Source organism: Elaeis guineensis, chromosome 3 (genome assembly GCF_000442705.2).
Source record: "Elaeis guineensis isolate ETL-2024a chromosome 3, EG11, whole genome shotgun sequence".
NCBI classification, from domain to species: domain Eukaryota; kingdom Viridiplantae; phylum Streptophyta; class Magnoliopsida; order Arecales; family Arecaceae; genus Elaeis; species Elaeis guineensis.
The window spans coordinates 6,137,086-6,149,880 of record NC_025995.2 but is presented as its reverse complement, the minus strand read 5'-3'; the positions used below and the strand labels follow the sequence as shown (position 1 = coordinate 6,149,880).

Sequence of the window (12,795 nt, the reverse complement as noted above, 5' to 3'; positions counted from 1 at the left end):
CCAATATGCTCTTGCACGCTAAGCATGCACTTTAATGTGGACATGACCATCATGATACCACTTTAGAGGTTCTTTACAAAAGGGACTACATATACCACATTTTAGGGTGTTAAGGTGGAAATTTATGAACAAAAGGATTTATTTTTATTAGCTATGATAATAGATTTAGATGCACTTCATATAAGATCAATATCCCTATGTCAAAGGGATCAGTATTTTCACATTAAAGAAATAATATGATCTATATAATGAAAATATCTATAAATACGTACATGGTTAATAAAATTAGGATTGCTTTCAAGGACATAGGATTCGCCATATTTGTGAAATCTAGTTGCATAATAGGCCAAAAAAATCAAAGAATTATTTTTCATTATATGAGATTATATAGCTGTCCATATCTATCTAATTGGATGTTGAGATAATCAAAATATAATTTTTATCATAGCTTACTATATCTACCTAATCTAATGCCGAGAGAATCAAGAAGAATCAATGTAGGATTTCCAACACTCTTCCTCAAGTTGGCATGCAAAGATTTATAACTCACAACTTGCCAATAATGAAATGAAATGTATCTTTGCCCAAGGCTTTGGTAAAAACATCAGCTAAGTGGTGAGTGGAGGAAATAAATTTGGTATGGAGTAGTTCTCATGAATAAAATGGCAATCCAATTCAATATGCTTTATACAGTCATAGAATACGAGATTGGTGGCAATATGAAGAGCAGATGCATTATCACAATAAAATATCATAGGTGCAGAATGAGTGATGCCTAGATTATAGAGCAAGTATTTTAACCATTACATTTCACAAGCCATTATAGCTATGATGCGATGCTCGGCTTCCACAAAAGAGTGTAAGACAATGGCTTGTTTCTTTATCTTTCAAGAAATAGGAGAAGAACCATGGAAAATACAAGAACCAGTAGGAGAGTGTCGAGTCATGGGGTAGCTAGCCCAATCTAAGTTACAATAAGTTATGTGATGAAGATAGTTAGAAGAAAAAAAGAATATTTTGGCGAGAGGTGCCTTTAGGATAGCAAAGTGGAGAGTGGCATCAAGGTGGGGAAAAGCACGATTAGAGAAGAAAAACTTATCATATGTTAAATAGTTGAAGAGTGGAAATGATGTACTTGAGGACGAAATTATTGAAGATGTGGATGTTAGAACTTAGGGCACTGATAGTGGAACAGTGATAATCATTTAGGTAGGTATAGGTCACTTGATAGGCCAAGTAGAGTCATTTAAGGGGATTGGTGGAGGTGATATAGATTAGTTACTAGGTGATGGGTCTAAGGTTGAACCAAAAAGGCAGTAATAAAGCTAAAATCAGGTGGAAGAATGTAGAGGCCTTCTTACTCTTTACTCAAAGCAATCTCTATCTTTATTGATAGATCCTACAAAATACATTTATCATGGTAGAAAATAATGACAAAGTTCAGAGATTTTGTGAGCTTACTAACAATGAGAAATTATGTTGAAAAGATGGAATATAAAGGACATTGTTTATGGATGAAAAAGAATTGAGTGTTGCTGTTGCTATGTATGTAATATCGGCTTCTTTGCCATTAGGAGGCCACCTTTTTAATAGAATTTAAGGTAGAAGAAGAGGATAGAAGGGAAGAATTAGACATCATATAATCAGTGAATCCACTATCAATCATCCCTAGTTTAGTAAGGATAGAGAAACAAGTGAGAAGCATACCTGCAATATTGACTATTCCTGTTGAAGTACTTGGAGACATCAAAGCGAGTAGCTTGGTATATTACTTAAATATAAAAGCTGGAACAATGATAGTGCAAGCATCATGAGAGCCATGTTATTCAACTTGTATGGGAGTAGAAAAATCAAAGGCAGTAGAAACAAAACTTTCTACAACATTGACTATTGATGTTAGAATATCTGAAGAAATCAAAGTGAGTAGCTTGGTATATTGCTATGGTTTAAAGGCTCTAGCTTGGCATATGGGAGATCCTCTGCAATCAGTGGAGTACTGAGGAGTATTCTGATAGGTGATAAAGAGCACGGTAGAATCGATCCGTCCAACAGCATCCAATCAAGCATATTGACAGCTCCATTGGCACATATATTGTGGTTGATAGATTGATAAAAATTTTACACTTAAATTAATTTTATATTGAATTAATCATATGTGTTTTAATTAATTTAATTTTATTATTTATTTAGTATAGATAGAGTAGCTGGGTCGTGCACCAGGACAGCTATAGATATGTGAGGCTATATACTAGTCTAGAAAGACTAATGATTACTTAAATCTTTGATCTCGATAGATCGTGGTAATAACTTAAAATATTATTTATTAAATTTTTATATATACTGATATATATGGACTAATAAATTTTTAAACTATATAGACAGATTATATAGAGTATCTTGTATCGCGGCACGATGAAGACTCATTTTCTCAGTCCCTCTTTGATCTCAAGAGATGGCTCAGGGCCACCAGAGGGGTGAGTAGGAGCTGGATCATAGGATTCGGCCATAGCTTCGACCCTTCAGTAGCTCGAAGATCTTCATCGACATTCTCCTCTCAGAGCTCGATAATCCAGATGTGGGCTGACGCATATGTGGAGGAGGTCGTACAGAAGATTTTGAGCCAGCGATCTCAAAACTTCAGAGATGCTATCCATGATATGGTCATTGAGATTTTTCGAGATCCATATCTGTACGATCAGCTAGGTTCGTTGTCATAACCATCATAGTAGGTAAGTTTATTAATATTTTTTTTTTATTTCAAATTTTTATATTTATAAGCTTCACATGTTTAGGCTTGAGTCCAAAAAGAAGATATAGAGAATAAAAGTTCAATCTAACCATTCAAACGATGGGCCAAGAGTGTATATAGCTCTATATTATCGAATAAAATATGTAGGAACAATCTGTTTGAGAATCAGAGTAGTATATCAAAATATACGTCTTCGAATCGATATATATACTTTCGTATCGAAACTTATTAATAATATTTTTTTTTTTATTACAGAATGCTAGAACATTCGGCTCTCATCTACTAGCTGCTGGAGAAGATGTATAGGAGTAGGAAGAGGATGATAAGAAGGATCGTACATGATTTTTTTTTTGATATGTATGCAATTTTGATACTTGTAAAACAATATCTGTATGTAAAATTATATAATTTATATTTTTAATATAATTAAATTAATTTTATATTTATGATTATGTTAAATAATTATTATCTTATTTATAATAGATTTTAAAAAATATTATTGCTTGTTACTGTGATTAAAATAAATTTTAAAATATTTAATTATAAATTTTTTAAAAAATTAAAAACTATTAATGACGGCATTAGCGATACAGACTGCCATCGTTAATAGTTTTTTAAATTTTAATTAAAAAAATTAAAAATTATTTACGATAATAGTAGCGATGAAATCACCGTCGCTAATAATTTTTAACGATTTAATTAAAAAAATAAAATTATTAGCAATAAATATTTATCACTAATACGGTCACTAATTATGTTTATTAGTGACAATGAATTTATTGTCGCTAATAAGTGTAATTAATGATTAGATTATTTTCGTCAAATTTTTAGCAACGGCAAACTGTCACTAATATTATTAGCGATGGCAAGCTGTCTGTTAGCGATAGCAATTAGCCATCGCTAACGGTCTTTTTTCTTATAGTGATAGTGGGAGCATTATGAGATCTACTTCGATCAACTTGTGAAAAAGTAGAAAAATCAAGGGTAGTAGAAGGTGCAAAACTTTCTATCATTATGATGGGAGACAAAGATTAACCAAATAAGAATGGATTGTTGGAAAAAAAAAAAGAAAATTGAGAAGTTTGATAAACCATAGAAGGAAGAAAAAAATTATGGATGTAGCAAGAACATAAGAGAAAGAAGGAAGAGATCAATTTCTTGATCTGATACCATGTTAAGGTGAAAATTTATGACTGAAAGGATCATCTTCATTAGCTATGATAGTGGATTTATATATATACACTTCATACGAGTTTAATATCCATGCATCATAGGAATCAGTATCTTTACATATATCAAAAAAAATGATATAATCCATATAATAAAAATCTCTACAAATGTATATATACTTGGCAAAATCAAAATTAATATCAATTGTATGTGATTTAATCAGTCATATCTGCCAAATCCGGCTGCATGGTTAGCTAGAAAAAAATCAAAGAATATTTTCGATTTATAGCTGCCCATATCTATTCAATCTGATGCTAAGAGTATCAAAATGTGAGTTTCATCATCCTTATCTTAATTTGCCTAATCTGATGCCAAGAGAATAAAAAAAAGGCATATGATTTCCATCAAGAAACAATGTGGCATCCAATTAATATAGAAGATATAATATATATTGGAACCCAACTTGACCTAGAAGCTTAAGTCATTAGTTTCGGGAGAAAACAATCCATCCTTAAGTATTACACAGGTTGAAAGGTAAAACCGATATGAAAAAAAGTCATCCAACCTAGGAAAAGAAACACCATTATCGTAAACAAATCGATCGGCATATCAGATGCTTTGAGTTAATTTTCATGGTTAGATCTTTATCATAATATTGAAAGATATTCCTATGCAGACCACATGAATATTTGATAAATAGTTAAAAAAGATTATCATTTATAAATATTAGTTCAGCCATATATAATATATAGATTTTGAAGTTTGATAAGAAGAATCTGAACAATGTAGACAAATGGAGCAAGCTTGCATCATGCCAAATTCCAAGTCAAACACAGATGGCTCACGAACAATTCGAGCCAAAATTAGAAGTTTTCCCATTCCAAGATTTTCTTCCAACGGTTAGGCGGTCACCTCCCTTCTCAAGGCTATCCGTTTCCTTATCCTCATGTCATGTCGGCAACCACCGCCGCTATCGTTCCACCGCCATTCTCTGAGATTAATCGGCTGCTGCTCCAAAAACCCCCCACCTGGCAATCAACGTGTCCCGGACGCAACCATCTCATACCATTCCAAACCCTCCAAGTGTCATCAAACGATTCCACACGTCCTTCTCTCCTTCCACCACTCACCTGAATATATATATATATATATATATATACACACCCACCGTCTATGAGCAACCTTCAATTACCGTCGCTAGATACCGTACTGGAGTCCTATTCGGTAGGAAAAAGGACTGCAATTTTATTACAAGAGCCAAACCCAGCCAACTTCAAGGATGAGCCAGGAACAACCCAGGAGGACTCAACCCGCCCAAGGAGAGCCCATCAAGTATGGGGACGTGTTTAACGTCCAGGGGGAGCTGGCTTGCGAGCCGGTTGCACCCCAGGATGCTGCCATGATGCAGTCCGCCGAGAACCAGATCATCGGCCAGACCCAGAGGGGTGGGCCTGCTGCCGTCATGCAGTCCGCCGCCGCCCGGAATGAGACCGCCGGACTCGTTGGCCACCGCGACGTCAGCGACGTTCCGGCTGACCAGGGTGTCGCCGTCACCGAGACCGACCTCACCGGCCATCGCATCGTCACCGAGTCCGTCGGCGGACAGGTATAATAATATTAATAATAATTAGGAAGAAAATATCAGAATACAGAATCACAATTTCTATAAATTATTTTTGGCTTTGGAATAGGTGGTGGGCAGCTATGAGACGGCGGCGCCGGTGAGCACGACGGCGCTGCCGACCGGGGGGATGTATGGCGATGCATTTACTATTGGAGACGCGCTCGAAGCGACGGCGATGACCGCAGGAGGGAAGCCGGTGGATCAGAGCGATGCGGCGGCGATCCAGGCAGCGGAGGCTAGGGCGACGGGGCTGAATGAGGTTCTGCCAGGAGGTGTCGGCGCCGAGGCGCAGTCGGCGGCAACCGCCAACACCCGGTTGATGCGTGAGGAGAACAAGATCAAGCTTAGAGACGTGCTTAGTGTAAGTTTTTCTAAACTGCCGATGGCCAAATCTTTTTCCAAGACATATCCAACCTTGCGTTCGTACATAGATGAGATTAAAGAGATTATTTATATCTTACAATAATATGGATATGATGACAGGATGCGACTACCAAGCTTCCAGGGGACAAGGTGGTGACGCGAGAGGACGCGGATCGGGTGGCGGGAGCGGAGATGAGGAACAGACCGGACGTGTCGACGCACACGCAAGGCGTGGCAGCGAACGTAGCAGCGGCGGCAAGGCTCAATCAGGACGTCCAGTTTTAGGCTTATTATGATGGCGTTGGTGTTTGTAGTGAAAAATTAAGGGAGCTCAAAGTAGCCATATGGTAGGAGTGTGACTTGATAGTCTTTAGTTGTGTGCGAGACAGTTTCATGTATGTATGTATGTAGATTTGGAGCGAGCAGAAGTGGTGTTTTCAGTCTCACGTTTTGCCTACTAAGCTTGTTCGGTGGATTCGGTCGTTTTGTTGTAACCGATCGTCTTAGTTAGCCAGTAAATTTTGCTTATTTGATAATATAGGGCTGACAAAATATGATTTGGTCTGTCAATTCGATTCGTATTCGATCCGTTGTAAATAAATTCAGATTTAGGTTTAATAAATTCGAATCATAAATAAGTCGATCTATTTAATTTATTTAATAATTAAGTCGGATATAGGTTTTAGATATTTGATCCGTTTAATCTATTTAATATTTAAGTTAGATTGAATCAGATAATTTATTTAATTTATTTAATTTATTTAATTTATTTCTAATCAATTTAATTCGATCCGTTTAATTTATTCAATTCATTTAATTTGTTTAAAATTTATTTAATTTGTTTCTGATTCGTTTAATCTGTTCAATTCGTTTAATCTATTCAATTCGTTTAATTTAATTTAATTTATTTAATAAATAAATTAAATAGATTGGATCAGATTATTTGTTTAATAAATAGGTTGAGTTTGAGTTTGAATTTTTGATTCATTTAATAAATAGGTTGGGATTGGATTGAGTATTTTTTGATCCGATTTATTTATGATCCGATTTGTTTATCATTCGATTTGGTTCCTGTGCCATCTTTATATATCTATGAAATATGAATATTTCAGTAGGTAATTAAAAAATACTTTATAAGAACACTTTGGATGGTTTGGAGGTAAGATTAGACCCTTCTTATCATGTACGCATAGTTGCATAATTGAGAGGTGAGACTAGGCTCTTTTCGTTGGGTACATATATGCATGTAAGATCGAAAAAGGATCTCCGCAAGGTCATCTAAGTATTTCATCTTGAAAAGAGACCGATGTATGTCACATATCATACCTCATGGATAATCGCAGCATATAAAATCATCGATATACATTAGAGAAACATACCTATCCATATAGGTGATCATAGGATGAATAATAGTATGTGCACTTATTGATGATTTTTATGTTATATGTCATGTCTTGATCCCGCAGTCTGAGACGAGAGGGAATACAACGGGCGGCCGTATAGATACGGTTTAATATAAGGTCTATCATTTAGCAGTAAAAAAAAATTGATTTGATTTTTCTATCAAAAAAAAATTGATTTGATTTATCAAAAAATTAATTCACAATTATTGAATGATAATGATAAGTTTAATCATTTTTTCGAGAACAATTAATCAGAAGTTTTCTAGATTCTAAGCTTTTCACATGCCTTTCTCTTGTATTTGGAAAAAAAAAATAAAAAAAGATATAATGAACTTTATAATCCAATAAGTCATTAAAATTTTTATATTTTATATATAAAATATTAGTTTGTATTATTTTTAAAAAAATTATAGAAGCATCTTCTCAATTTTAGTCTAATTTTATTTATATTATTTATATTTTAAAAATATCAAATTGATCTCTTTAGTTATCGATATGTTTCAATATGATTTAGCTATCTATCTTCATTAATAGAATTTTCTAAAATGATAAAAATACCTTTATTTTCATTTTTTTCTCCTCCTTCCTCTCTTCTCCTTTCTCTCCGATTAATCTCCTCCTCTTTTATCACCAACGTTCCTCTTTCTCTCCTTTTCTCCTCTCCTTTCTCCTTCTCCCCTTCTTCTCAGTCGTTTCTTTTCCTCTCTTTCCTCTTTTTTCTCCCTTCTCTTTTCTCATCCATCCCTTTCTCTATCCATTCCTCTATTTTCTCCCTTTCCTTCCTATCTTCTCCTTCTTATCCTCGTCCTCCAAGCCGCCTATAAACCATTCCCTCTATAGTGGTCTCTTCTATCTCCATTCTTTCTTGCCTTTCCTATCACTACAACAAAATAGGTTATTAGCGATGAAAAATTTTCATCGCTAATAATCAATTTTTGTCACTAATAGTTATTAGTGATGAAATATTCATCGCTAATTTTTTGTCACAAATAAATACGTCGTTGATAATATTTTACGATGAAAAAAATTTCATCACTAATAAATGGTATTTGTGACGAATAATTTTTATCATTAAAAAATCTACGATGAAAAATTTTAATCATAAAAAAAATATTTATGATGAATTATAATGTCGCTAATAAATAAAAAATTAATAGCAATGAAAATTTTTTCATCGTTATTAATTTAATTAAAATATTTTTTGAAATAAAATTTTAAAAAATTTTAGTGATAAAAAATTTTCATCGTAAAAAATATTTTTTGCAATAAAAATTTTTCATCGCTATTAATTTAATAATTTTTTTTAAAAAAATAAAATTAAATAATATTAGCTATGAAAATATTACGTCATAAATAAGATAATTTTTGATAAAAATTTTTATCACTAATAATTATTTGTGATAAATAATTATTCATCCCTATTAATTATATATAAAATTTTAATATTTTTATATTTATTAAAAAATTAAATTATGTTACTAAAATATTTTTGGTAACCAATCTTTCATCGAAGATGATTCCATCACTAATAATTTAATCATATTTTTTTAAAAAATAATTTATGAATATATATTTTAATTTATATGTATAATATTTTTTATAAATTAAAAATAATAAATAAAAATAATAAATTTAAATAATAAAAATTTTACATAATAAAAAATTTATACAAAAATTTATTTTATTACATTAAATTAAAATTATAAGAAGTTTGAAATAAAAAAAAAGTACATGAAAAAGTCATCAAATATCGACATCTGGAGAACGAGCTAGGAAAGGAGAGCGCTCGACGGAGCTCAGACCAACGATGGAGCTCAGACCGGCCTGTGTTGTCTTATCAGCTGTATCGTCTACTCTATCTGTGCCATCTACTCCATCATCTGGATCTGAAACTGCTAATACTCATCGATGCATGCAGTCAACTTCTGAGCTCGCTGCTCAGCCTACTATCGATCCATAACAGTCAGTTGCCGATCCTCGATAGCCTGCCTCTGTACCTCCATTTGTCGAGCCTCGTACGTAGAATAGATGTCAGCCCTAGATGAGCGTGAGGATGAGGAAGTAGTGATCCCATACCCTAGACCCCTAACATAACAAGATCTCGTACCGAGCATCCGATCACAGATCTCATCATTTGTGGATGCAGTTGAGCCCTCAGAGATAAGCTGGGATCTCATGTCTGTCATACGGTTCTGAAAATTAAAATTATATTTATTTTAATTTTGTAATAAAAATTAGATTATGAAAAAAAATTAATTAAAAAAACTTACAAAGAGCTCCTGACTCCCCATCGTCTACTCCCCTGACCGTCGTTGGTGGGTCCGTTGGTAGATATCGATTCTACCAGGAAGCTCGTCACTCTTAGCATCTCTCTACAATTTGAGAATTAATTAAAAAATTTTAAATAACTAGAGGATTATATGCTAATTAAAAATTACCTACCATGTGCTCCATGTGACGAGCGAATGATCTCGAATCCCCATAATGCGACACGGTCTGTCTCATCCAATTCGCGATATTTTGGGCACTCATCTCTGTAAAATTATCAGTTAAATTAGTAGATAATAAATTTAATTTAAAAATAAATGATTCAGTCATTAAACTTTAAAAAAAAATTAGATGTGTAACCTGATATGCCGGATCCTCGTAATACCGGCATATGACAGTCCAATCATCCATAGTGATGCTGTCATAGGACTGCTACCGCGCTGCCTCCTCCTAATGATCCTGCACTACACGATACCAATTCTGATGTATGTGATGGTGATAATCCTTGAAATACAACGATAGATGAGTGTCCACGGCTCGCCTCACACGATCTTCCTTAAAATTAACGATGTCGAATACACCCTGTCAATAACAAATATTAGAAAAATACTATGCAAATTAAAATGTTCATAATATAATTTATTTTACCTGTAAGTGAGTGTAGAAAATATCTCTCTGAACGGTAGAATGTGACGCCAATCGAAGAGCATCACGGGGGCATAACTATAGTATATGATGTCCAACTCAGTCTGTCATGGCTCACACAATCCCCTAATGGGTCTGGTGTAGCTGGCTGGTATCTCGATCCGGAGACGCTGTCCCGAGTGCTTGCGTCTCCAATGCTCTAAAGCAAAGTTTTTTGATAGACCTCGCCCTCGCCTCACTACCGATGAAGACTAGTTTGAAATAACAATAAATAAATCATTAGTATGATCAAAATAAAAGAATCAAATTTTATTATATAAAAAGTATAATAAATACCACTCAGATTCATCTCACTCAGACCCACCTCACTGGGACCTGCCAGTGCAGGACCCTCTGACAGTGGAGTCGGTGAGGCAATGGAGATCGGTGAAGGCATCTCAACCTCCGAGGTAGACTGTAAATGCGAACGTCGTCGTCTGTCTCCTGGTGCCATATCTCCAATAATTAATATATAAATAAATATAATATTAAATAATTATAATAATAATCAAATAACATTCTAATGAATATAATTATATTACATACCATTATTGTAAAAAAAGATTTAACGAAGAATATAGATCTACTCATCAATATTCGTATCTTCCTCGATGTATAGATCCTCCTTCAAATCACAATAATCGATATATGTGTCGTCTTCTATCTCATCGTTATTTATGAACAGATCATCGCCCTCTGACTCATCAAGATTAAATATAAAATCAAGTTCAACTTCGTTGGACGGCAAATCAGCCCTATTCAAAGATGTCGTTACAAGTTTTTCATCAACCAAAAATCCGGCTAATATTTGTTCTTCTTACTGAAAAGCTTTTTCTTCATGTAAATATGAATTTTTATCTATCTCTAATCGGGTTGGTATGTCATATACGTCTCTAGGTATTATTTTTTGTACAACATGTCAATTACCTCGATACTTTAAATCCTTCAAATATATTACTTGTTTTGCTTGAGTTGCTAATATATATGACTTATTTTGGTACCATATTTGTGCAAAATTTACACTGATAAAGTGTGAATCAATATGAATACCGATCTTTTTATTACTAATATCCCACCATTCACACTGAAACAAAAATATAGAATTACTGGATCATACTTCAGTTCTATGATATCTACCAGTACACCATAATAATCAATCTCTTCTTCTCCTTCATATCTTATTGTAGCAATGCTACTATTCTAGATTTGTCATTGCATCCCAAGCTCCCTTGCATGAAATCTCATTCTTTCAATAATACAGGATGCATAGTGATTAACCCTTGAATCGAGACCACATGCTAAATCGCACAATTCATCGGTCGCACCCACTTCTTTATTGAAATACTTATGTTTCATCTACACTATAACATAAAAAAATTATGTTGATTCAAATAATATTATTTATAATAAAATAAATAATATATCACTAATGCAACTTACAAGATCATCAAATCATTTTATAAATTTTTTCCTATGTCGATCATCGGCATCCATATTATTTTCTCTACATAGTATACTCTTGTGCTCATTGCAAGAAGTTATGATTTTTAATTTTATATCGATATTAAAAATTTATTTAAAATATTAAACAGTATGGTAAGATAGTACTTACTCAATAAAATTTTTAATTTCTTCACAATTATTTAGAATGTAAAAGTGTGCCTTGGATAGCTCGTTCACGTCCGTAAATTTATATCTCCTTGCACTAATAGGTTAAACCGTTTGTTTAAATATAGACTATATCAGTTTATTGTCACCCTATTCACGGTCTGTGTTACAATCTGTACGATTGAATCTTGTTTCGATATCATCAAGATATATTGAGCAGAATGTGACACACTCCGTAGCTACATATGCTTCTGCTATAGACCCTTGAGGCCTTACTTTGTTGCGCACATACTTTTTTAAGATACACAAGAATCTATAAATAAAAATAAATTTAAATTTTAGAAATATATTTACATCTTATAATTGATATGACAAAGTGCGTATAATTTTTTTACCTTTCAATAGGATACATCCATCGATAATGTATCAATCTAGCCAAAAGAGCTTTTTTTGAAAGATGAATAGCCAAATGCACCATAACATCAAAAAATGATGGTGAAAATTTTTTTTCTAATTTACAAAGAATGAGTACGATATCCTTCTCTGATCTTTTAAGTAAGTTAATTTTTAATTTTTGACAACACAGTTCTCAGAAGAACACTCCTAGCTCAATCAATGCAGTTTGAACATCATCATCCAAATAGCCATGCATGACCACAAGAAGCAAACGTTGCATCATCACATAGGAGTCATAACTTTTCATGCCAGAGATATTACCGTCGTTGTTTCCAACACACCGTAATATGTTTGAAGCGTATGTATCAGAAAACTTTACAATTTGAACCATCTACAGAAATTCTTCTTTTCCTCACTAAACAGCGAATAACATGCAGGTGGCATAAAAAAATCTCTCACATCGACGAACTAAATGCAACTCCGATCGGATTCTCATTTTCTGTAAATCAAGATGAGCTTTTGTACCATCT

At 33.5% G+C, this 12,795-nt stretch overlaps 1 protein-coding gene across 1 annotated transcript; it reads left to right on the top strand.

The window, feature by feature from the left end:
* The first annotated feature begins 5,094 nt into the window (after positions 1-5,094).
* On the top strand, positions 5,095-6,381 carry LOC105042294 (late embryogenesis abundant protein D-34). The gene is made up of 3 exons (XM_010919434.4): positions 5,095-5,525; positions 5,611-5,904; positions 6,027-6,381. The coding sequence occupies exons 1-3, from the start codon at positions 5,199-5,201 to the stop codon at positions 6,189-6,191; spliced, it is 786 nt and encodes a 261-aa protein (XP_010917736.1). The 5' UTR covers positions 5,095-5,198; the 3' UTR covers positions 6,192-6,381.
* Positions 6,382-12,795: the final 6,414 nt, after the last annotated feature.